Genomic DNA, 27,465 nt, shown 5'->3' on the forward strand with positions numbered 1-27,465 from the left:
CAAGACAAAATACTAAAAAAGAAAATCCTTTTTTGCAGTGTTCACTTATGAAATCATTCAACCTCATTGAAAAGACAAGACAACACATGAGCCAGTCGCCACAAACAGACGTGATGACTATCCAGCAAAGGGCGTTAAGATGGATCTGTTATTCCACAAGTGGACTTAATGGGTTACGTAGACACTTTGTTTTCTTGTACACTTGTGACAGACATGAGAACATGTAACAGCTTGATTTGGTGCTATTCCTATGCAAGTTTGATATCTTGTGCTATTCTTACTGATGATCAACGAACATTTGACAAGGGGTTAATGACGTTTAGTCACCATCAACCTACACAACAACACACACACAGCCAGTCACACGTGCACAAAAGCACACAAGAGTAAAAAACAAAACAACAAAAACATGACCATCAGTGCGTTTCAAACGAGTATATGCAAAGTAAGTAAAAATACGACTCATTTAGAGCGACGACAATTTGACTCTCCCATAATTCTCAGATATGTCATCAAAAACAGCCGGTCAGTTTAGCATGATTAAAATGCCATTTGACGTCCCCGTCCCAGACGTCCTGTGAAAAGTGGTGCAAATAAAGCCTGTAGTGGTTGCTGATGAATCACGCACAACGTTAAAAACGCCTGAAGGTAATCGTTCGATCTCTAATTGTTCTCCCTTGGATTCAAGAAAGGCAAGTTTGATTTAAAGTAAAGTTCTCCGATATTTACAAGAAAGCTTTAAATCCCTTCACGTTCCCGTGTCCGCGCTCCGTCTGTGCTTTTCCGCTTTTCCGTCTCCCACTCCGTTATATGAATTTAAAACACTTCGTCTTGTCGTGTGGCAATCGCGTCTTGAAGAGTACCGAGTCCACTCTGAACTGAGTGTATAAGAGCGGCATGTATCCGTAGACTTTGACGAAGAAGTTGATGCACTTGTGACGCTCGTGGAAGTGCGAGTCGTCGTGCGAAAGAGCCTGCGGACAGCCGGGACAGCGGAAGGTCCAACGTGACGTCACCTGAGAGGGGGAACGCCATGAAGAATGAGATTTATGACTTCAATTTCAGTCAGTTCCTCACACAATCTATCATACAACTTGAGAAGTCTGAGAATGTAGGGCATACTACTTGTTTTTGTCCTTTTTTGGTCATCCTTTTCTAAAGTTTCCTTCAGATAACAACATGAGGATGACAAACAGGCTTTCAATTTTGAGTGAATTATTCCTTTAAATCAATCCCTCCATCTAAAGATGACAGGCTTATTAACTTCGCACCACAATATCATCTTTTTCATTTGTGCAGGCTGTTTTCTCATTGCAATCTGGTTTGCTTTTTCATGACAACAAAACAAATGTAATTGATTTGCTTAATCCGCCGGGACGGCATCAGCCAGGGTGTGTGTGTGTGTGTGTGTGTGTGTGTGTGTGTGTGTGTATAATAATGCCAGAGAAAATCCATCAAATTTCATTAAACCGTTAAATCATGGCCGTCCCGATGCTTCAGTCAATGGACCTCAGAACATCAAAGGCTTTTTAAAGCTTACTGAAATCCAACTGAATAATCCCACTGAAATCAATTTCTTGTAACATGCATGAGTAAAATGGGAAGAAGTGTGTTCTCTGGACACGTCCTAGACATTTAGTTTCTTTTAAAGTGCACAATAACCACAAAATTCTGGTTGCAAAATTATAAGAGAATCTGTCCAAGTCCAAGTCACATTTCACCCCTAAATAATAAAAAAAAAACTACATTTTGGCATTAGGGAAAAATGGATTTCTGAAATACTTATCTATTAATTGGTTTATTATTGAAATGTATTTAGACATTTTAAAGATGATTCCAGAACTTTACCCTACAATTTAAATTTTTTGCTTATATTTTTTTCCTCATTGATTGTTATTAGATTTTGATTGTCGTATTACAATGATTTAGGCAACAAATATTATTGTGATATATAAATACAACTTAAATAATATATGATTATTTTCCAATTTAAATATTAATAATTAAGGGGGAAAATAAATGCCTCCAAAAATATTAATACTGTTGAACATTTGTTCATTCATATTCTTTATTTTCTATAGCCTAGATATTATATTATATATTTTCTTTAAATTTTTTTCAATCTATTCGATTCTATTTATTTTTCTATCTACATTTTTTATTTTATTATTTATATTATTTATTTTTTCTTTTGATTTGGGGGTAAATTATGAGCAGGGTTTATTATGTTTTTGGTAATAGAGAGATTTATCAATGGAAAAATATTATTACATTTAATTCAATTCAAATCATATATAATCATTTAAGATTTAAATACTTATAATTAAGTAAGAATTTAAATACCTAATACTACTGAATATTTCTTCATTCTTATTCTTTATTTTCTAAGGCCGAAATATTATATTACATTATAAATTCTTTATATTTTATTCTACTTATGTATTTTATGTTACATTATTTTTTTATTACTACTATTTTTTTTTTTTTTTTTTTTTGGATATTATATCATATTATATGATATTATTTTCATTTAAATTTTTTTCTGTTTATTTTTATTTTATTTATTTTTTTTTTTTATTTGGGCGTGAAATATGACCAGGTTATGTTATGTTCTTAATAACAGAGAGACTTATCAATGGCAGCATAGTTAAATTTGAGCCAGATAATTAAAATGTAACACTGTTGTAACAAAACTTATTAACTTTTTTTTTTGTCCTGACTGCACGATGCAAAATAAAAGCCAATAAGGTCATATTCCATGTTCTAAACACAGTTAGGTGGAGAAAAGATTTGAGCCAATGAGAGTTCTCTGTGGGCGGGGCTACCCAGTGATAGAAACAGAAACCAATCGACTAATAGAATGTGTTGTCTGGTTAACATTATTTACTTGGCACAAGCCCCAAAAGGCTTGAAATAACGTGCTTTAACTAATAGTCCACTGACCTTGATGGGGGGTTTGCGAGTGATATGCGACACAAGGAAGTTCATGGCGATATCCTCACAGTTGATGTACTCGTCCACCATGTCACGTATGGCTTGAGGCATGACATACGAATAGAGGTACGCGTAATACTGAGGAGAAGGGGAAAAGATATATTTTAATAAAAAATGATCACAAGAGAGCAAAAGCACTTCAAATGTACCATGATGTTGCACAGCAATGCTCATAAATGAAGCATGTTGTGCTGCTCGCTTATCCATCTGGAAAATGAAGCACTGTGTTTGCATTTGGCTGAATGACAACGTACTCCGTAGCACTATTTCCTGGTGTTATCTGGGTAAAACTACATAAGCCAGGTGTCTATTTTTGGCATAATCAGGCTCTGGAAGTGTCAAAGCGGTCAAAGCTTCACCTTGTGGAAGAAGGCCGCACCCGTCAGCACCATGGAGAGCTCGCAGGAGTAGTTGGAATTGTAGAGCCAAGATTGGTGATTTACATCCCAGGCATGGAACCTTCCTGGGAATCCCACAATCCGGTCTCTGGCCTCCCGCCACACCCTGGGAGCGGAGAAAGGGAAAAGAGATTGGAATGATCCAAACCGGAGCAAGAGTGGTTATTATAATAATCACTAAACAGCACTTGGTATGTTTATTAATACATGCACTCAAAAAAAAAAAAAAAAAAAAAAACATAAATAAAATAAAATGAATACATTTTAAAATGATTCTTTAATATTCATATATTTAAAAATGCATAGCACAGTTAAAAAAAGATCTCACAAAAACAGACCTACAGATAAATCATAACTGTTTAGCAACTGCAGCATCTTTGATTATAATACAAACCTAATAACAACAACAACAAAAATCTTCTAGCTGACCATCTTAAAGAAATTCCTAATATTTATAGACATCAAAACAAACAGATGAAACTCCCACTATCTGCTCATCTTCCTATATATACAAATAAACATGGAGGTATACAGGAGGAAAAAACTGAGTTTTTGTCCTGGACTTTATCAGATCAGATGCTTTAAATTCCTCAAACCAACAACTGAATCTGCAGCTGTTGGCTTAAACCCTCAACATCACATGACTGAATGCAAAAACCCTGCAGGAACACTGAACACACCACAACAGTTCTCTCTTCCTTAACAAAATACACTTAAATGGGCATAGATGTAATGTGCATTTAAAAAAACACTTCTCACATCTTGATCTAAAATGGTATGCTTAAAACGTACAGAGCGAGGTGAGAAAACAGATCAGCTTACACAGTCTCTCCAATAGCAATATTTTGCTTTCCTTGCTTCATAAAACTAAATGTATTCTTTCTAAACATACTTTAGCCCAAAGCAGTGACATCATGGAGAGTTTCACATTCTTTTCAAATAGCATAAAGGATAAAAACGAACACAAAATACAATTTCTTAAAAGGGGCATACTGGAGTCACAGCATCATGGGTGCTATCCTATATAAATAATCTCAAAAACGCCCCTAAATATATCTTTAAAACGCATTTTAAGGATGCAATTTTTTATAAACTTTTTACCAACACAACATCAAAGGTTTATCCTAATATTTTAAGCCTTTTGACTATATACCTCGATATTATTGTATTTGGTTTGAAATGGCCAAAACATGGATAAATATGTGAACAGCCAAAATAGCTTCAATGTGTTTAAATTTTTAATAAAAAGTAAATAAACAATATGTATAACCACTCAGCCTTCTTAAACATACTATGCTGTGATTTTGGCATCACAAAAACCTTACCTGAACCCAAACATAATTTCATCGTGTCGAAGATGGGCATCATCATCAATAGACAAAATAGCCTCAGTCTCGACTGCATCCCAGGGAAGGAAGCGATTGTTTAAGCTGTTCTTCTCCGTGCGTACCACCTGCAGAGAAAAAGCCCATCTGTTGAGTCAATGTGCCATATTGTGAACGACTACTGAGGTAGAACATGACATTATTACAAGATTTTACTGGGCCTGCCAGATACATGACCTCATGAAACCAACGAATGCCAATCAAAACAACTTAATACTTCCGGAAACCTTTTTTTGATTAATAAAGCTAGGGCTGGACAATATATCGAACGATATTGTGAGGCGCGTTTAGTCAATGAAGCCGGTACTTTGATTAGTAGTAAATCTCCATCACGTGCGTTCCGCTCAGATTTACGGCTCTGTGTATTAATTGCCACTTTAGATTTACTACTAATCAAAGTACCGGCTTCATTGACTAAACGCGCCTCACAATATCGTTCGATATATTGTCCAGCCCTAAATAAAGCAAAGGCTTTGTGTGCAGGCATGGTTTAAAATTAAAATAGTTGCTAGTTCTAATACAGCTTTGCAACCTTACATCCATAATTAAAGATGTTCAATTTTAAAAGTTCTGAACTATTTGAAATAGTAAGAAACTTGGGGTACTTCGGCATTCTGTTTGGGTTTTTATTTCAAAGTATAACCTTACTCTGGGCTTAATACAGCACTGTTTCCTTTAATATCACCAGAACTAATTTGGCTTGCTGCCCTAGAGACATGAAAGCTATGCTTCAAAGACAGCAGAGAGAGCAGACCAAATCTACAGCAGAAAGCAATGCTTGTGAGGTTCTATCACATTTAAGCCTTTGAGAATTCCAACTAATAACAGGCTTAACAAGATTTTTTCTTTCCTTGAGTGGTGTCTGCCTGTGCAAAACTTGCCACCATGATGCTATGCATTGGTAGGGTTATCTAGAAGCTTACTAGGGTGTTTTAGAAAGTTACTAGAAGGTTGCTTACTGGCCCAGTAAAATATATGACTAAGAAATATGATCAAGTATGCTTACCACAATAGGTAAACCAATGTCTGGCCAGAGGAGATCATCAGAAGGTGGTTTGGGGGAATTCCACACAACCACCACTTTGTTAAGATAAGGAAGGCCATTCAGTCTCTCCAGTGAGTTCATAAGAACCTCCTCCCTTTCATAAGTAAGCATGACCACAGTGAACTGTTCCCGTGGGACGTTACCTCCTAGAGCAGCTTGAAACTCTTTACCAGATCCCCCAGAACCTCCGCCGATAGGGCGGAAGCCAGTTCCTGACCCCAGAAATTTGGCTTCTGAGGGAAGTACAGGGTCTAGGGGAGTATGTGGGAATAGATGGAAAGGACCAGGTGCACGATTCCAGGTGCGGTAGACATCAGCAGCTGTGTAGGTGAAGTTACGCAAGAAGCGGGGCGAAGCATAAGGGGGCTCTACTTCAACAGGCCCCAGATCTAAGTCGCCATTGTCAGCCATGTTAGCATCGGTTCCTGCCAACTTTCCAGCCTTGTGGGGAATCTCCTGAGCAGGCTCCTCACGTATGGGTGCTGCTGGTATCTGGATGCTGGTTCGCACGCTAGCCAGGATGGTGCTGAAGATGCTCTCTGAGGTGGAGAAGTACGTCTCCCAAAGAAACCGACCCTGCCGTCGCATGGCCAGGAGGTCGTTGTCTGAGATGCTACGCAACAGAAAGTGTAGCTCTGTTATGCGAGGCTTGGGTACCATAATGACTGCCTCACTCCAGCGTATAAGGTGATGGTAGGGTAACTTCGAGTGGTCGCCAAGGACCACCGGTATTGCCCCAACTTCCAAAGCCTCAAAAAGTCTCATGCTACATCCAGCAGATGCCACCAACTGGCTGTCGCCTGGAGATATCACCAAGGCAAACGTAGAGACCTTCAGTACCTCTAAACGATCCTCGCGCTCCCCGCACAACGCCCACTCTGTTGGTAAACTCAGCTTGGGCTGGTTTTTGCAAGTGAACTCCACAAGAACCTGGTCTAGGTGACTGTCCTGCACAGCCTTAAGTGTGCCAATAATACGATCGTCATAGTCAGCTGGTGGATCACCCTCCATTTCCTCCTCGAAGGACTGTGGTGGGGCTTCAAGCAAGCTGCTCCTCAAAGACTCCACCTTTTCTCCCTGAAAGGTGAAGAGGTACTTCCTTTTGACCGGGACTTGTGGAGGCACCTCCAGGAAGTTGGGCTCGGACAGAGCGTGGACTAGAGGAGACACCACCATGTCAAAACCTTCCCTGTATTGACGTTCGAAAAAAGTAGACTGTGCCACTGCTGCTCGTCCTGTGCTTACATTGTACAAAAAGTTCTGTGTTAGAGACTTCCTAGAAAGGTGTACAAGCAGGTGGTTGTGGCCATCCAACCTCCAATATGGCAAAGCCTTGAGCTGCTTTTCAAGGTCTAAAGGCGAAGCAGGAGGAGAGGAGGGTGTTTCTTGTATTTCCCCAACAAGCACTATGTATAGACAAGCAATGTTGGGATTATCAGTCACATATACGCTGCTTTTGACAGATGAGGCAAAGGCTTGTTTGACTAGAGGGTCCAACTTCTCACCCCAGGGATATGATCCTGTGTCATAAACGTAGACGGGGAAGCCAGATGTAAGTGGACACCTAGCGTAATCAAAACAAGTATGCAAACGACAGCTTTGGGTTGACTTCGGAGGAGGGTATCCAGGATCATCCTTGTCTGGTAAAAGTCTAACTGGCAACGACAGCTTTGGCTGGTTTTGTGCCATAAGTTCTTTGTAAGAGTGCTCTGTCTGGCTGATGACATTTTTAAGTTGTAACAAGTCCTGTTTGGCACTGTCGATACTACGTTTACAGGCCTCGATGCGTAGGTTAAGTCGGGCTATCTCGCCATTGAGCTCTTGACGCTTTGCCTCAAGCTGAAGTAGTTCCTCGCTGACGGATTCCCGGATGCGACAAAGGTCTTGAACGTGCTTTGCTTCACAAAGCTCTCCTCCAGGTCTTGGCCCAAAAATGCGCTTATCAGGCCCCCCTGCTTCATCGATTGTGGTGAGGTAGTAATGTGCAATGAGAGGGAAGAAGACCAGGATGAAGAAGAGCATGAAACTGAGCCAGGTGAGCCGCACTCGCCGCAGTACCCATGGCTGGCCGCTGTTCCCGACGATGCCTCCGCTTCGCTGCATTGTGCAACTATCACTCTCCTTCGAACCAGATACGCGAATGCAGCCGTTGAGGAGATTCAGCTGCCATAATGCAACCTCATCTGTACTGTACACACTTTCAGTTCGTAACGTATGTGTCCTTGTTTTAACTGGGACTTCTAATAAAAGGAAATTTCATCTTTCTCGTGACAGAATTATATTATCCATAAAAAAATATGGTCTTGCGTGTTGTATGATGTACGTTGAAATTGAAACTATCCGAGAAAAGAGGGAGAGTCCCAGACAGCAGTAACAACTGAGTGCCTTTGATGGAGATCAGCAACGGAGGCATGGTTGATCTGCATTTTTATTTGTGGTATCACACTCCAGTCACTCTTCCATAGTTGGGATTCATGAATTGGCCACAGTGTGCAATGAACTAGAATGGAGATATTGAATGCCATCCAACTGCGTTCAATCTGGAAAAACAGAACAAGTATTAGCCATTTGCACAACATTTCAGACAACAACTACAAATCTTAAAATCCCTGATTGATTTGATATGACCAATGCTAAAGACAGGAAATCTCAATCCCCTTATTATTCCAAGGACACAATCTTAATCAAGTCCAAGGCTAAAACAGACAATAGCGCAACAATGCATTCCAAAATGAACTGTCAGAGTTCTCTTTTTAATCGCCCCTTGAACACTAAGTCTGCCACAATGTTGCAAGTATGCATGCGAAATATCTACTACAGAACAGTACACTTGCAATGTGTTGGTCAAGCATTTATGCCTGTATTTGTTTCTGGCCAAATCACAGTTCTAATTAGCGATTACAGTATGCAATTGGCAGGAGACATTTTTGAACACATTTCCCAAAAAAAAAAAAAAAAAAAACAGTTCACACCCATTTGTTAGATTCGAAACCAACTGGCAGCGCTCAGAATGACCTCACAGGCTTGTCCTATTCACTGAACACATTATCTGGTATGCTGACAGCTAGCTCCAAGCATTAGCAGCTGTTCTAAAACAAACCCACAGAGCAAACACTCCATAAGGCATGCGTACAGGAAAAAAAAACAAACATGTGAATCGCCTCAAGTGACCGTCTCTGCTAGATTTGCCCATACAGCCATCAGTAAAAGCCATGCAAGATTTTAGAGAGCTTCATTATCTCTGGATGAGTGGACATGAGGGATGCTTTTGCCTTTAATGGAACAGATTTTGACATGGCCACCAATCCTGCAGCAGATTCTGTCAGATCACTGCCTGATTCATATACTCTCTACTGAGAACACAAAACATATAGGCCCGGTTTCACAGACAGGGCTTAGACTAAACCAGGATTAAGCCATAGTTCAATTAGGACATTTAAGTCATTTTTATAAACATGCTTGAAAAAAAAAACATTACAGGTGTGCATCTTGAGACAAAACAAAGGCACTGATATATTTTAAGATCAATCAGTGCAATTTTGTTTCAGTTGAAACAGCTCGGACTTACATTTTAGTCTAGGACTAGGCTTAAGCCTTGTCTGTGAAACCAGGGGATAGTGTATATTAAGATACGCCTGTAACAAGACAAAGCCAGGCATGACAGTTTCTATGTTGGCCACTGGTTGGCATTTTCTGTCCTACATATTTGAAAAATACTATGCACTCTTTGATAATCAGGACAGTGTATACTTTTTACCTTTGCAACAGCATACAAATTGGGATTCAACTCAAGTCTGATCTCCACTGCTACTTACAGACTATCAGACCTCGACCGTGTGAGAACGAAGGGCACCCTGTTCTCCTCAGATTAATTACTCTAGATCTCCAGAGAAATGTTAAAGTGATGAGAGACAGACGCTGATACTAAGGGACAAATTGGGGCTCATAAAACACTTCCCCTCTGAACACCTGAAGTGGATAATCACTCTTCTTGACCATTCCCTGATTAAGCTCCATTATTTAGCCTCCTTCAACTGCTGTAAGGGTTGTTATCTGTGGTTGTTCAATAATACATCACGTTGATGTACTAAAAATAAAACGAGCATGTAAACTTCAAATCATAAAAGCTAAACTCAGTGTTTACGTTATATAATAAGCAATACAGAACTGATGTTTTGCTCTATTACTGATTTAGGTCATTTCAACCCTTTTGAGAGTTCAAAATCAGTCTGCTCGATTACATAGATTAATTATTGCAATGACAGCAATCAATCTGTCCATATAGAAGCATAACTTCAGACCCTAATATGTACACTACATACACATTCATGTGATTTTAAAGCTGAATTTTTAGCATTATTACTCCAGTCTTCAGCATCACACGAGCCTTCAGAAATCATTATAATATTCTGATTTGCTGCTCAAAAACATTTACTATTATTTTTATCATTATTATTATTATGTTGAAAACAGCAGAGAAGAATCTTTACAGGTTTCTTTGATGAATAGACAGTTCAGAAGAACAGCATTTATCTGAAATAGAAATCTTTTGTAACATTGTAAATGTCTTTATCATCACTTTTGATTAACTTAAAGCATCCTTGCAAAATAAAAGTATTCATTTCTATAATTTCTTGTTCTAAAATATTACAAACGCTTTTTATTTCAGATAAATCTGATCTTTGGATCTTTCTATTCAAAGAATCCCAAAAAAGTACTCAAGTGTTTTAAATATTGATAAAGATAATTAAAAAATTCTTGAAATTTGAATGATTTCTGAATAGATCATGTGACACTGACGACTGGAGTAATGATGCTGAAAATTTGGCTTAGATCAAAGGAAAAAAAATGCATTTTTAAAATATATTCAAATAGAAAACAGTTATTTTTAAATAGTAAAAATATATAAATAGCATTTTTTGCTGTACATTTGATCAAATAAATGCAGGCTAGGTGGGCAGAAGAGACTTAAAAAAAAACATAAAACATAAAAAATCTTACTGTTTAAAAACGTTTGACTTGTAGTGTACACTACCATTTAAAAGGTTAGTCTTTTATTCGAAGAATCCTGTATCCTGTATCACGTTTCTACAAAAAAATGTTAGATAGCAACTGTTTATTAACACTGATAATAAATAAGCAGCAAATCAGCCTATTAGAATGATTTCTGAAAGATCATGTGACACTGACGACTACAGTAATGATGCTGAAAATTTGCCTTTGATCACAGGAATAATTTACATTTTAAAATATATTCAAATAGAAAACAGTTCTTTTAAATAGTAAAAATATTTCAAAATGTTTGCTGTACATTTGATCAAAAAAAGCAGGCTTGGTAAGCAGAAGAGACTTCTTTAAACATAAAAAAAATCTTGTAGTGAAAATGTTAAGTAGCAAATAAGTTTTTAACATTGATAATAAATGAGCAGCAAATCAGCTTATTAGAATGATTTCTGAAAGATTATGTGACACTGTGAGACTGGAATAATGATGCTGAAAATTCAGCTTTGATCACAGGAATAAATTTAAAAGGTTTGGCAGAAGTTTTTCCTCATGTGAACAGGCAAGATCCAGCATGTCCGAGCTTCATCTTCACTGTGAAACGTCCAGCCATTAACATGAAACTGGATGTTTTCTGATCTGAAGCAGAAATTCACACTGACCTGCGAGCAGGTCCGGAAAATTTCCCTTTCCCTCTCCGTCTAATCCTCATACTGCCCCTGGGTTGTGAAGGCAAAGCAAATTTACCACAAGCCAATATTTAACCAGTTTTGTAAATGGAAGGATTTTTTCCAGTCTGGCCGCGGCTGAGTAGCAGCAAATGCGGATGAAAGCAGGAAATTATGGATCCCTTATTATCAGTGCGAGCATATTTTATGCAGCAATGACATTTCCCGACGACAGGGGTAACCAATTTTCTCCGAGTGAAATTTGCTTTGAAGGCAAGAGTCCAAAAAGGACTAGTATAAATAGAAAAAAATGAAACATGCTCAGTATTTTAATCAAATATCAGTCTCCACTGGTTTCCACACAGGAGAGAACTTTCCTCCTCTCTTCTTCTTTTTCCACTTCCTCTTCAACTGAAATGAAAGTTGCATCAGCAGAAACGGACATCAAAAGTGAGGTTTAAGTCAAGCATCAATGTTATTACTAAACCACATACCAGCAACTAGACAGCAGCACAATTTCACACTAAAATGTGAATCTGAACAGCTTTTAACAAATCTGATTATACAAAGTTAATGTTTCGCCAAAATCTTTATCAAATGAACTGTTAGAGCTGTTGCTGTCCTTGACTAAGCAACACCGTTACTCCAATTCATCTTCATTTCACACCATAATGAAGGCAAATGAAATTCCAGGCCGTATAAAATAACTCAGCTCAGCACAGAAGCATTCGGTCCTCACGAGTTAACTAGGACAAGCTTTTAGCTGGATCGATGTTCTACATAAGGCAGTTTAAACATCAGGCAGATGTTGAGCTGCACTTTGGGACATCTTCTCCGGGCAGGAACGATTTGGCAGCGCTTTTCTCCCAGATGATCTCCAGAACTCCATCAATGAGTCATTTCGTTCCTAATGCACTGCTGAAACAATATAGACCACTGAGGTAATACACCCTGTCTGACTAAATTATCTTCGATGCATTCTGCCATATGATGTCAATATGAAGTCAAGAGACAGATGTCAAAAACAAAAAAAAAATGCAATAAAATGTTAAGCTTCAAAGTGTTTTAAGCATTCCTTTACCTTTTCGATCTATAAAGTTGAAAAGTAGGCCAGCAACTTTTAAGTTCTTTTATTATTGGTGAAAAACTTATTTTATGGTCAATAGGCCTACTTCCCCAGTCATCAATAAACTAGAAAGCTGTGCCACTAACATACTATATTGGCAGGGAGGGAAAAATAAACTCAAGTATTGACCCTGTTCACACATCTTATCTGCTTTTCTGTGAAAAAGCCAAGCTCCTAAACTTCTCCAGTGGAAATAAAACAGAGACAGCTGTGTTTAATTAACTCATGCATGACCTATTAGAACAATCTGCACTGAATTCAACATTAAAATACTCTCAACAAGAATGGGCAAAGGCTTTGGCATAAGCGCCACACATTGGGCTTTTAATAGAGCACACAAAGTGCAATTCCCTTTGAGATGTTCTGCGTCGATTGGTTCCACAAGAATACGCTCTCATCTTTAAATCTAGTTTTGCTCAAGCTGGATTCCCCAGACAATTCATCTTGCCAGATGACCATGCATGGATAGTTTTCTTTGACTAGCAAGCGCTAACAGGTCCCACCGTGAGACCTCCTACAGTGGCCTTGAGGCGCATTTGCATCCTGTTTGCCCTGTCAATGTTAGCAAAAATTTTAACCCTTATTTCGATCCGTTTCACCCTGATTTGGTGCACACGCCCAATGTCTTCCTCCAGGCAACACGCAATGCCAAAAGGCCCACCTGCAAGTCAGCCTGACGAAATAATAGTGCTGATATGAAATTGAGTCGTCGGAGCGATCCGAGGAAATGAAATCTAGTCTGATGGGTTTTTTTTAGTCTACAGCCCATTCCACATTTGCAATCTCCGAAGAGAAAACATTTATTCATCTATTCCAACAATATTTATTCTTAAGTAAACTGGAAAAATTTCACAAGTAATTACAGAGCTGGCAAGTACCACAATTAAACGTTAAATTGTCAAGCAGTGAAACTGAAATGCATTTCTTGGTAAATCTCTGTTTTACTTACAACCTCAAAAGTTTACATACGCTTGATTCTTAATATTGTGTTTTTTTTTTTTGTTGTCTGTTTGTTTAGTGTTAGTTGTTTGTCCTGAACAGTTAAGCTGCCCTCTTTTCTTTAGAAAAATCTTTCAGGCCACAAATTCTTAGGATTTTCAGCATTTTTGTGTATTTGAACCCTTTCCAACAATGACTGTATGATTTTGAGATCCATCTTTTTACACTGAGGACAACCGAGGGACTCATATGCAACTATTACAGAAGGTTCAAACACTCACTGATGCTCCAGAAGGAAAACGATGCATCAAGAGCCAGGGGTGAAAACTTTTGAACAGAATGAAAATGTGTAAATTTTTCTTATTTTTCATTTAGTACTGCCCTTCAGAAGCTACAGAAGATACCTGCATGTTTCCCAGAAGACAAAATAAGTTAAATTTACCCTGATCTTCAAATTTAAAAAGTTTTCACCCCCAGCTCTTAATGCATCATGTCTTCTTTCTGAAGCATCAATGAGTGTTTGAACCTTCTGTAACAGTTGCATAGAAGTCCCTCAGTTGTCCTCAGAATGAAACGATGGATCTCAAAATCATACAGTTATTGTTAGAAAGCATTTGTGGGACCTGAAGGCTTTTTTCTGAAGAACAGCAGGCAGGTGAACTGTTCAGATCAAACAAGGGACACATAAACAACTATCACTAAACGAAAAAAAAAAAAAACACAGCTGTGGATCATTCAGGTAACAACAGTATTAAGAATTATTGAATGGGGTAATTTTTATAAATTCAACTATTATTTTCTCTTGTGGACTACATGTAAACATCTTTTATGTGAAATATCTTATTCAGGTCAGTATTAAATAAAAAAAAAAATAACATGCATTTTGCATAATCCCTTTTATTTTGGTAAAACAATTAACATTTAGCAGATTCTGTAAACTTTTGACCTTAACTGTATCAGAATGACTTTGAATCAAAAATGCATTTCAAAGTTAATCATCTGAGCGCATTATGCAAATGAGAATTGAGGAAAACAAACTTATATTGTTCTGAAAATAATGTCACAACGTAAAAAGGCTTAATGGCCCTAAAAATAGGTTGATTATCCAAAGAGCCCACAGCTCCAAAGTTGTTTACCAAAAATAATGCGGCAAACGCCTCTTGAGATAAATGATAACACTTCCATACACAATTATCTATGCACAGCAACACAAAACAAGCGAGAGTCACGCTGAAATCGCCCCCACCTGCAATCTTGCACTGACTGTCAGTGGAACCAGGAATGCTTTTGGTTTCCCCTCTGAATGGCACTGCGGCTAAATGCAAGGACTGTGCTCCATTGTGGACATCCTAACAGTTTTAATGAAGCAAGGTGAGGTGTATTCTTCAATGAAGACTGCCTGCATACTTTGCATACTTCTGCTCTGCACTAAAGGTATGTATTTTGCTGGGAATGTGAAAGTACATACTTCTGAGTTTACAACAAGACAGTACAAACAGCACTGGGACATACTTCCACATCATAAAATCGCATCTTGATATAACGCTGGAATTTCTTGCATAATAAGCCAGGAATGTGTATTAAGAAATTAGATAGGACGCACATGTTTTCTTAAGGTGCACACATTTAAAATGTGCCAGACATTGAAAACTGAAAGGTGGAGAAAGAGCCAAATCACAATCTCATACTCTACCCTAGCTCGAGGGATTGTGGGTGATATTAGCCCAAAAGGCAAACACACTATAAAAATAAACTGACACATTATGATTTGAAATACACTCATCTTAATCAGATTGGATATTATGCTAACTGGTTTGCAATTATTCCAGTTACCTAATGTAACCTTGGAAAGAAGTGAGATCCAAACCAGGTGTTTACCCCCATTCCAGCTCATCTTTCAGGCTCAATTGCTGAGGAGAACGGAGCTGTAGTCTAATTTTATTCAGGACGAAGAGGCTCTGAAAGCTGACAGCCAATTCTCATTGCCTTCAGGCAGCTTCAAGAGAAGTCGCAAGGAGGACTCATCGCAGTCCTTTTCTTAGGAGACAGACATTACATATAAATAAATAAATAATCTGATATAGATACGGAGCACAGGTATGTGGGGGAAAATATATAAAGCGTGAGGTGTACTAACAAGCGGAACTGAAACATCTTGTACCTGATCATTGCTCAATCATATTCAGGCTGTTTATGGGAGTTTGTCATTTGTTATCTAGTCTTGCATAACAACCCACATCTGGGAGAAACATGCTAAGATAACTATTGCAATGCACATGCCAAAATTTGTTTTTCAACATACTAGCATACTACATTCTAGCACATTCATCAAGATTGCAAATGTGAACCATCTAGGGGTGGGCGGTACACCGGTGTCATAGTCAGCACCGGTGTGACATTGCACCGCGACATGGATTTTCTAATACCGTCAATACCGTAATAAAACAATTATGTGCCTTGAACAGCTGCATTTACATCAATAATAGCTAATTCTAAATAATAAGGCATTAAATTTTCTTCAAACGTTCAGTTGTGGTCTGAATACCTGTCCTTATACTATATATCTTCTTGTAAATAAAAAAGTAAAACATATTCGTATCAGCTTTGCAGGTGGTAGGTAAGGGGAGTGGCCATTAAACGACTGGTGAAACATCTTGAAGAAAGGTCAGGCCTGTAGCCTATACCAGGGGCGGAGTGGCAATCGGGACGACCGGCCGAAGGATTTACACAGCGGATCACAAATTGAGCGGGAGCGAGGCGAACGCGACCGGCCTGAGCTTATTAGAATCATTGACGTTACTAAATTCTCTGCGAATAGCGGCCAAATACTCCCACATACTCCCCCCTAAACGTCCAACCAATATTTATATCAGTTGCATGTCCTTGCATGATGCTTGAAATTTCCATCCAATCACAAAGCTCTTTCTAGAATGCTCTTATGCTGATGATACACTGGGCAACTTTTTGAGCAATTTTATCGGGCAACTTTTTTTGAGCAATGTTGCTTGGGCACTTTCTCATTGAGAATGGGTAAAACATTCCTATCTGGAAAATTTAGATCTGTTGTGGGCTCTGTATCACACCAGGCTGCCTGTTTATGGCAACATTTGCCAAAGTTGCCCAGCAACATTGCTCAAAAAGTTGCCCAGTGTATCATCAGCATTAGTTCTATAGTTCCTTACAGGCCCGGCTCCACGGCCACCCAATCAGAAGCTACATAGCCAATCACAAAATTGGCGCGATATTTAGTTGAGCTCCATATTTTTTTCTTATCGGCGCACCTGCAAATATTCTAATATTGTATATAATTTTCGCACTTTCAATATGCAGGGTATAGAAATCGCTTTTAAATGAGTGCTCGCGCTGTTTACTTTTAACGTTACTTTCGATTTTGCGATAACGCACACTCTGTGTAAAGGGAGCAGCACATCTTATAATAGATAATTGTCAGTGAATACAAGATTGCAGCAAATCCTCCAGTCTATTTTTGTCAACTCTCTTTACTTTCGACCCGTGATCATTCAAATCTAAAGGTCATTGTACACTGAGTCCGATTTTCGTATGCGTTTTTTTTTAGTTTTCTCATATTCGCCATCCTTATCAAAATGCTTATTATGGATGCGAAAATGCAGAAAATCAAACACGATCCGAATTTATGACGGACGAAAGTTTCAGAGGCAGTGTGTAAACTCGATTAACATAACCTGTATTTTTTTTTTAACGTGCAAAAATCTCAGACGAAAATTTCGTACTCGTGTGCAATGACATTAACTCCAGCAGCTCATGTTGGACGCAGGGTTGCCAAGTCTGCGTTTTTCCCCACAGAATTGGTCTACTTTTAAACTGTTGCCATGGGTTGATTTCCCCCAGTTATTTAAAGGTTTTAAATATTGCAGAAATTAAATTTCAATAAAAAATAATTTTTGTTTTGTTGTACACAATCTTTAGGTTTTTTGCAAAATAAATATGTTGAGAATGCATAACACTCTCCCATGTCTCTTTTTGATAAGGATACCTACCATTTACTTATTATATTATAAAAATATTACCTTTATTCACATACTAAAGGGACAGGACAGGCTACTCCTCCCAAAATGTACCAAAAAAAAGTAATACCGTGATATTATACCGTCACCGTTCAAAAGATGAAAAATACCGTGATATTAATTTTAGGTCATATCGCCCACCCCTAGAACCATCATTAAAAGTAGACATTTTCTGAGTAAATGTGAGCTGCGAGTTGCCAATGCATTGCTAAAGTGTTCGGAACAGAAAACTATGCAAGTCTTTACAATATTTTGTTAAATTAATTACATTGAATCTTTCTTATTTCAGTAAATACCAGGTCAAAAACATAAGTGTGATTTATTAGAAAAGTAAAAGCACACCTTCTTGACAATCCATACACTTTGAGGTATCAGTCATGTTCATATTTAATCATGTTAATCTCAAAGGTATGTACAAAACAAACTGTTGAAATGAAAGTTTGGTTTAACTTGAAGAAATTGTGACAAATACATTACTATTTTACAGCAGAATGTAATTTTCAAAGTTACAATAACAATAAAATTATGAATACTTTACTTCTCACTTCTCACTTTACTTCTCAAATATTGTTCACTTTCATTTGATTATTCTAAGTTACTTTATTTTTCACATAATTTTTTCTCTTTTCATTTTAGCAGTAAACCTCTTGTGCAACAGTTTTTTCAATAAAAATAAAAACAATGACTGATTTTTATTTGATTTTTATTTGATTACATTTTTCAAGATTAATTAAAATGTTAATGTTTTATGCCTTTATATGGTTTCCACTAGGGGTGGGCGATTTGGTAAAAATATCATATCACGATTTTTTCAAGAAATATCACGATTCACGATTTTTATCACGATTCTTTGTCATGTTGGTTTTACTCTAAGTTGTCTGAGTAGTACAGCCAAATAAATTTTTCTATTTTAAAACCAAAACCTTACAAGGTAACAAAATATAAAATAAAAAGAATGGCAGATATTTAAGCCAAAGTGGGCGAAGACAAAAAAATCTTTGTCATTATTTTCTGTTTTTAAAAAATAAGAACAAAGATAAGCTACATGTTACAAATACACATACTATACAAATAAAACAAACAGTGCTTTAATTTTCAGGTACAGTCCATGTATTTATCAGTAGCATTCAAGAAATTTAATTAACAAATATAAAAATAAAACACTATATACATTATATACATAAATTATACATAGAAGCAACATTTAAAGCAACTGTATTGAAGTTCTTCAGTCAAGAGCAGTGAGCGATTTTCCTTTGTGTTTTGTTTTATTAGTGTATCATCACCCAAAAATGACAATTCTGTCATCATTTACTCACTCTCGCATTTTTTTTTAAGCATAAAACATGCTGAACATAAAACTTATTTTGAATAATGTGGGTAACCAAACAGTTGCTGGGTCCCCAGTTACTTCCATATATTTTATTTATTTATTTTACGTCAGTTGGGACCAGCTACTGTTACCCACATTCTTCAAAATATCTTCTTTTGTGTTAAGCACAAGAAAAAAATTAATAGAGATTTAGGACATGTGAGTGACAACATTTTTGGGTGTACTGTCCCTTTAATGACAATCGACAGCATGTTAAGCTCTGCCGCAGAGCTGCACGCATCTATACAGGCGCATCTGTTTTTCTCTTAACTGTTTACTTTCACTTTAGACAACCGACTGTGTTTATATGTAATCCTTGCGTGTTTTTGACAGTATAAGCAAATTAAACGCCAAAGATAGCTCAGTTTAGTAATCAGGTGCTGTCTGACAGGCTTTTAGCGCACGTGCTTCAGGTTTACGCGCTCATGAAGCGCATGCCAGAACAGCGCGCGGACCAAATGGCGTTATTTTACCGGCAAGACTTTGAAGCACATTCAAATAATGTACTTTTGTGATCGCGAATATGAATAAGTGCAGTGTCCCGTGAGTGAATGTACAGTATATTAAGACGGAGGCACACTGTAGCACGATACTACGATATTTATTCAAAAGCAGATCGTGGAGACATTTTAATCGTCCACGATCAAAAATCGTCATATCGCACACCCCTAGTTTCCACCATTTTTGATACAACATTTGTATTAAATCAAAAATCCATAAAAAAAAAAACAGGCAACACAGCATTTTTAAAAAAATAAAATAAAAAATAAACATCTAAAAATTTTAAAAATGGGAAAATTAAGACAGAAATGAGAGAAAAATGAAACCAATTTTGTGAAACCTACAATGCATTTGTGTTAAACTTTTAATAAATTGTTGTTAAATTGCATACATTTTTTAATTAATTAGACATGCTTTTTGATAACTGAAATTTTATTTAACCATTAAAATAGAAAATTACACCCTAAAAATCCTGAATTTGGCCAAAAATAAATCGTCACTAATAAATTATTCATAAAAAACACTTACAATTAAGCTTCTCCAATATGTGAGAATTCAATGTACTTTTTTTCTTCTGACACACTTTTAGAGAGAACGAAGGGAAGCCTGATATCACCCAGGGGTGTAAGCACTGTGTGTGTAGCTGGACAGGAAAAGCGCAACCTTTTCCTGCCTGTATCCCTCTGACATTTATGAGGTAGAAAACAGTGATCACCTGATGTTGTGGTACCGATCCCCACCCTGAATGATTCCATTATGGCCAAGGCTGAGCTGCTATAGTGAGATGTTACGCTTTTCATTTACACATCCATTAGCCTTGAGCCGGACTGCAGCCGCAGATGCGGAGCTGCGCGTTCTATAATTAGCACTTTAATTCAACGTGACTGCACGCTCTGTGGTTTTTCTCTTTTCCATTTCCAAGAGAGTTGATATATGGGAGAAAAAGTGAAAAAGAAAAAAACTGAAGCTACATGATTCAGCACCATCTGACACCTTTAATACCAAGCTTCATGAAGACCTGCCACTGGAATCAGACCCATGGTGATCATACTGTAGTGTTTCTCTGCTTATTGCTGTCCGTGTGGGCAACCTCGGAGGCTTCTAACTTTAGCACACAGACAGTGAAATAGAAACTAATCTACACAATTACACAGAGAAAATTTAATTTTTCAGGCCAGTGAAACCCAATTTAAAGCAATCATATTAAACCTGTTAAAAAACACTTGAATTAAACAAAATGAACCTTTATTAGTGGTGGTTTAGCAATAACTGAATAAAACAATTTTTTTACTGAATTAAAATAAATAAAGGTATTATAAAATTTTCAAGTTTATATCTTGCAATTCTGACCTCTCAGAATTGCAAGAAAAAAATGGTGAGACAAAACAATTAATGGAAGTTACTGAATAATACATATAAAAGGTATTTGCAAGTTTATATCTGGCTATTCTGACTTCCCAGAACTGCAAGGAAATAAAATAAAAGATAAAAATAAAAGAAATCGCAAATACCTTTTTCCTTTTTTATTAGGATTTTTTCATTTTTGAGAAAAAATTAGTTGCCAGATATAAACTCAGAAAAAAAAAAAGTTGAAACCGTAAGATACACAAGTATTTTTCCCCCCTTCAAAATTCCAGTTTTACATCTTGCAATTTAGATATTTTTTTTCCCCCCACAATGGAATAAAAAAAAGTTAGAGTTGTTTTATCTCACAACTCAGAATTTTCTTCTCATTATTTCGAGTTTAAACGTAACAATTCTGAGTTCAAAGGCACAATATGTATGTTTTTCGTCGCAAGAAAACGCCTGCCATTTCACTAGTTAAAATTGCTTATTTCTCTGTATTTAAACATTCTTGGAAACATTTGAGATACTGTAAGTACACAAGTCAGCAAAATGTATAACACTGTTCTAGTGGTTATTGGATATTTAAACAAACAAACAAAAAAAATAAAATACATATTGTGGCTTTAAAATGTCAGAAATGCAAGGAAAAACAAGCAGTTGTGAGAAAGTCTGGCCATTTTTTTTATCCTGTAACGTAAAAAAGCTTTCTTAAGTATCACTATTTCTATTGCTCAAACATCGCACTAATTAGAACATACTAATGGGAAAAAGTGGAATTTTCGTCCTAGTTCAACAGTAGTGAACAGAAACTACAACTACAAAATATAATTTTGCATCCTCATTTGCAATAGCAAAAGAAAAAAAAAAAATCAACAAAAGCATAAGGAAAAAATATAGAGAGATGATTACGGTGTTCAGAAGAGAGAAAGAAGACTTTGCAATCACTTCCTCTGCTGCTGTATTAGAAACACGCATGCAGAAGCATTAACCAGTTTTCTATAAATGAATGCCAAGGTAATATAATAAACTATAGTGTTATATGTACTTCAAAGTTGTTGTTGTTGTTGTTTTTTTTAAAGGAAATATAAAAACACTGCTAGATTTATGGCACTAATATCTGCGTCATAGCAGACTGTGAAAAGGTCCATCAAACAGTTTGTTCAGGAAAGGGATGCAAATTTTGAAGGAAACGGACAGTCACTATTTTTTTTTTGCCTGGCAGACAATAAAATGGGTGAAAAAAAACATACGTACAAACTAAAGAACTCAAGCCAGAATATCAGCTCTTTGGGTCAGTTCTTTTGACTTATTGGGCCAATAATAAAAAAAAAAAAATCTAATTCATTATCAGGGCAACCAACAGAACAAGTATAAGTGATTTATAATTCTGGACTGCTGAGCCTCCAGGACAGACCCATTATAAGACCTTAAGAAGTTCTTAAATGATCTGCATAATGCATCAGATCCACTTTCTGAGCAGCGCAAGCAAGGTGTACGGTCATCTTAATTAGGTCAGATCCTGCAATCGATAGTTCACAACAATGAGACAGCCAAATAAGAAAGCAAAAGAAACAGATGGAAAATCCAGCTCTATCTTCCTGGCATATGGCAAAAAAGAACTATTAATGAATGCATTTCAAACATCCTGGAGCTGATGTACTTTGGGATGTCAGAAAGAATATAGCTAACAAACTCACAGCTGCACTCTGTGGGAACATCTCACCCAGAAGTCTGTGCTGAGGAAACATGGCATGATTTATTAGCTTCTGCCAAGCACCAAAACAGTGCAAGTCAGACTCACACTAAAGTAAAGAAGTAGATCACATTCAGCTTCAAACAGAGAACATCAGACTCTGAACTGATCAAATCAGACTAAGACCGAAGTAAACTACATCAGACTAATTCAAATTAAACAGGAAGAAGAAAATGGACAGACAAGTGTCTGCTTTGTTCACAATGAGAGCAAGTTTCTCAGATGTAGTTACAGAATACAGAAACAGCTCTGTCAAGCAGAACTCAGAATAGATCTGTGAAATTAGTCATGAGACTCTAATAAATGCCCATTTATTAGATATTTCCCAACATCAGGGTGTTTATGATGAGGGAAACGTGGCTTTGTTCAGTTAACAATCTGACCGCAGTAAAACATCCCACATGGCATTTGCCATATTCAGCACCTGATCCAAATAAGTCAAATCCCAGCAGCGTTATCCATCCAGAGCAGCAGGCCCTTTCCCAGCCTTATGCTGGATCACAGATTTAACACCAGTAAAAGCTTAAGACCCTAGTAACAGCTGCCAGACCTCTGTATATCCACACCGCTGGACAGTGACGGATAGCGGGAGAAGAGTCAGCGCAATTGTTCCTTTGCCTGCGGGGAATTACTGCATTATGCTCAAAATCACAAAGCCGACTACAGTACCAACAATGACCCGGGATAACAGAAAAGCCATGTATATTTCCATTAAGTTTATACTAGAATCTAGGGATGCACCGAATGTTCAGCAACCGAATAAGCAAAGAGGCTGAATAAATGATACCGAACAACGATAAAATAGAGGCATGCACTAATGCAGCAAATGTGTCGGCAGTGTTGAAGCATTTAAAACTGTATGAGAAAGACGCAAAAATCATTACAAGCACCGACAGCATGAGACTGTTTAGTATCGCATCGCATGTCTTCCATGAGAAGAGAAAGGGCTGGTTGTTGCTGGTTACTGTATGATGACTGAAATCGCAAAATGGCCTTAAATCATTAGTAAATAAACTACAGAACGTTATGTTGTCTAATACATGCATGAATTGTATTTACTCTGACAGCGCTGCACAAGCTCCTTAGCCAGGGTTCAAAGTCCAAAACGCAAGTAAAATCTGCGAGATAAGAATCATTCAGAAATCTGCTGCTGTCAGCAAAAAGTAGTACTGAGGTCTTCTTGCGGGTTTCCTCCAAAATAAAAGTCAACATTCATAAATGTTAGTATTGTAATTTTACTGCTGTTCTGTAAAATAAAATACAAAAGTAACACAAAAATAATAATAACAATCATTACAACAGCTCTATTAATACATTATAACATTCTCCTTTGCTCAGCACGGCTGCATTTATTTGTACATTAAAAAAAACACATGCCTGATTCAAAAAGGGGTAATTTTACTTATTAGTTTTAAGTTAAATTGTGCTTTGTAATTTTTTTGTAATTTTTTTTGTAATTCTTTTTCTAAAAAAGCAAATATTTGATATTTAATGTATGCAATGGTGAAAATACCTGGGGGGGGGGGGGGGGGGGGGCACACGAAAAACCATGTTCGGTAGTCAACCTTTTCATTCCGGTGAATTCCTACTAGAATCTTACATAGGCATTAAAGGGGACATGTTCAATATCCACAAATCTTTAGTCCTAGCTACATTCTGGCATGCAAAAGGGTTTCTGCAAGTATTATGAAAATTAAAACATTTTTAAACTGACAGTGCATCCAAACACATTTTTTAAAAATCTAATAAGGCATTTAACTTCAAGCCAATACTTCTGGCCAAATTATGAGTCAATAATGCAAAATAGCGCTTCCTCCAGTAAAAAAGTCCTCTCACATTAAAATCCACCCACGTATTTGTTCAAACTGTTTTGGCTTGATCTGTGCATGTTTCTTTCCTGATTTAGACTGGAGAAAGCAATATTACGGATAGAGAACAATTTTAAGGTTAAAAAGGTCTTGATGGATTTATTACAAACAAGCTAAATGTTAATTCATGGACTGGAATGGTGTGGATTATTGTGATGTTTTTAACAGCTGTTTGGACTCCCATTCTGACGGCACCCATTCACTGCAGAGCAATTTTCATTTTTGGGTGAACCATACTTCAAGACCACTTAAGACTAAGCAAGAAGATTTAATGAATAAACTGAAAGGAACAAAATATGTCTATATGTTCTCTAAATGTAAATGTTTTTTTTTTTTCTTAAATTAAGATGCATTTACCCGAAAAGCAAAATTACCTAAGATAAGTAGCCTTTTAGTAAAACTGATTAAAATTAAGTTATATTTTGGTTAATCCAAATACACATATCTGCTAATGAGCTCAGAAAAATCTATTTGAATCAAGCAAAAACACATTTTCATATCTCAATGACAGATATATGTTCTTGTTTTAACCATAAACTTGCTTAACTTTTGCGACTTCATTACTTCATCAAAGGCATTCGGGAGAAAGCAATATTATGGATAGAGGACAACGGTTTTAAGGTTAAAAATGATTTATTACAAACAAGCAAGATGTTAATTGATGGACAGGAGTGGTGTGGATTACGTGTGATGTTTTTAACAGCTGTTTGGACTCTCATTGTGACGGCACCCATTCACTGCAGAGGATCCATTGCTGAGCAATTTTCATTTTTGGGTATTCCATTGCTTCAAGACCACTTATAAGCAATAATGATTATTTAAGGAATAAACTGAAAGGAACAAAATATGCTCATATGTTCTCTAAATTTAAAACCTTAAATCTGAAGATGCATTTACCTGTAAAGCAAAATTACCTAACATAAGTAGTCTTTCAGTGAATCTGATTAAAATGAAGTTATTTTCTGATTAATCCAAGCACAAATATATAGCTCAGAAAATTTTAATCCAAGCAAAAACTCTCACCGTCAGATATTGGTTCTTGTTTTAACCTTAAACTCACTTAATTTTTGACTTAATTTCTTCATTTTGCATCTCAAGTAAATGCATTCAAGGAAATTATGACAAGACAAAAAATACTATGGATGGTGCAACATACAAAACCATGCTTTTGAATTTAAAACTTTCTACTCTGTCCTTTTTAAGGCCTTAATTTCTGGAAGGGCAAATAAGGACTTTAAGATCATCAGGAACCCTTCTCTAGTATACAAATAAATGTGAAATTAAAGACTTCACGCATCTAAAGCACACAACGCCTATAATGAGAGCTGTTAAGACTATAAAAATGGTTTGGTGATTTAGTATTTGTTTAGTCACGCCTGAACTGGCACTGCATCGCACAGATGGTCACCCATTATCAGGGCAGAGAGACAAAATATTTTTTATTTTCCTTCGCAAACAAAACGTGCAATGAGTTATAACCTCCGCAGATGGGTTAGAAGGAAAACAATGCATTTACACAAACAAATAACTGGTCAGCGTGCTAAATAATCACTGACCACCTCAACACAACTCATCATCGACTAACACATCTGTTCCTCCTATTCATCAGACTCTGAATGCCAGATGTAGATCTACTGATCGGAGCTAATCAATATTACCATGGTGTTCTGATAAAATGACCATTCACAGATATGTATAATGTCTTATATTCAGAACATGTAAAAAGAATCTGACACAACGTTCTAATTAACAATATCAGATATGACTCAAAATATCTTATGTTGATATTCAGAATAAGATTCTAATAACACGAAAGGCTTATTGTGAGGGTTTGATCTCTGAATCAAACTTTGATTAAGAACAAGTCTGACATTTTGACTCTGTCAAATGAGATCAGATCACAGCAGCATGCATGTAATATTCAATATCAATAAAAATCAATATCAGATATTCTAAAAGTTAAGAAATTCAGAGTCATTACATCCTCAGTGTATGTCTGTATTACAATATATCAGTTCACCGTCTGATATTATTGATCAGATCAGATCTGATGTTATATATTACTGACAAAATTAGACTGTAGCTGGTCTTTCTGATTGACTAGGTGTTAAAAATACAGCTTAAAGAATACCTGCCATTGCTTATTATACAAAATGTTACGTATAAATAAATCAAATCAGTGTCTGATATTATTAAGCAGATCAAATGATATACATTAATGACCAGATTAGAATGTGATCAATATTATTGATCAGTGCAGATGTTAGAAATTAATGACAAGACTAGAGAGGATCTGGTATTGATAATCAGACGAAAGGTTACATATTAACAAATCAGATCAGTGTCTGTCTGATATTATTTTGCAGACCAGACTATGCATTAATGGCCATATTAGAGTAACCAATATTATTGATCAGAGCAGATAGTACAAATGTGAGCGTCTGATATTGATAAATCAGATCAGAGCAATTCTGATATCATTAATAAGATGTTTTACAATAATAACCAGACTACAGTGTGATGAATATTATTGATACTAACAAGTATCATAAAGTAATGTTTAAGATTACGATTAAATATGACTAATAATTAAGATCAAAGAGTGTCTGATGTTCAACGCGTCGTTTAAATGACCAACTTAACGTTACACTGATTCCCTGCAGTACTTTAATCACACCGAGATCTAAAAATCAAACATATCCCGCCTAAACACCGATATTATTCATATTAGAACAATATGATAACTAAACCACCACCATTATGAGTGTTATTTATGTTGAAAGCAGTAATGTTTTTTTCTGCATCTGTCTGTTTGATGTTAGCCGCTGCTAACCGAGCCGCTAACGAACGACACAACCGTTATGTTTCCGTACCTCAAAATAAATCCATCAGAGCAGACGTCGGTCCTCATGAACTTCAGTTCTCCAGCGTGTCCATGGTGTCGGTAACGGACAGAAACGGCCCGGTAAACGGCTACTGAAAACGCTCCGTCTCTGAGGTGCAGCAAAACGCGTACGCGCTC

General features: G+C 36.8%; 1 protein-coding gene across 1 annotated transcript; it reads right to left on the reverse strand.

Annotated features, from left to right (window-relative positions):
- Positions 1-97: 97 nt before the first annotated feature.
- On the reverse strand, positions 98-27,456 carry extl3 (exostosin-like glycosyltransferase 3). Its single transcript, XM_073816560.1, has 6 exons — positions 27,317-27,456; positions 5,784-8,362; positions 4,718-4,845; positions 3,354-3,498; positions 2,944-3,072; positions 98-1,016 (listed from the first exon to the last, which is right to left on the reverse strand). Exons 2-6 carry the CDS (start codon positions 7,923-7,925, stop codon positions 807-809), a joined length of 2,754 nt encoding a protein of 917 aa, XP_073672661.1. The 5' UTR covers positions 7,926-8,362; positions 27,317-27,456; the 3' UTR covers positions 98-806.
- Positions 27,457-27,465: the final 9 nt, after the last annotated feature.

Source organism: Garra rufa, chromosome 13 (assembly GCF_049309525.1).
Source record: "Garra rufa chromosome 13, GarRuf1.0, whole genome shotgun sequence".
Classification (NCBI taxonomy): domain Eukaryota; kingdom Metazoa; phylum Chordata; class Actinopteri; order Cypriniformes; family Cyprinidae; genus Garra; species Garra rufa.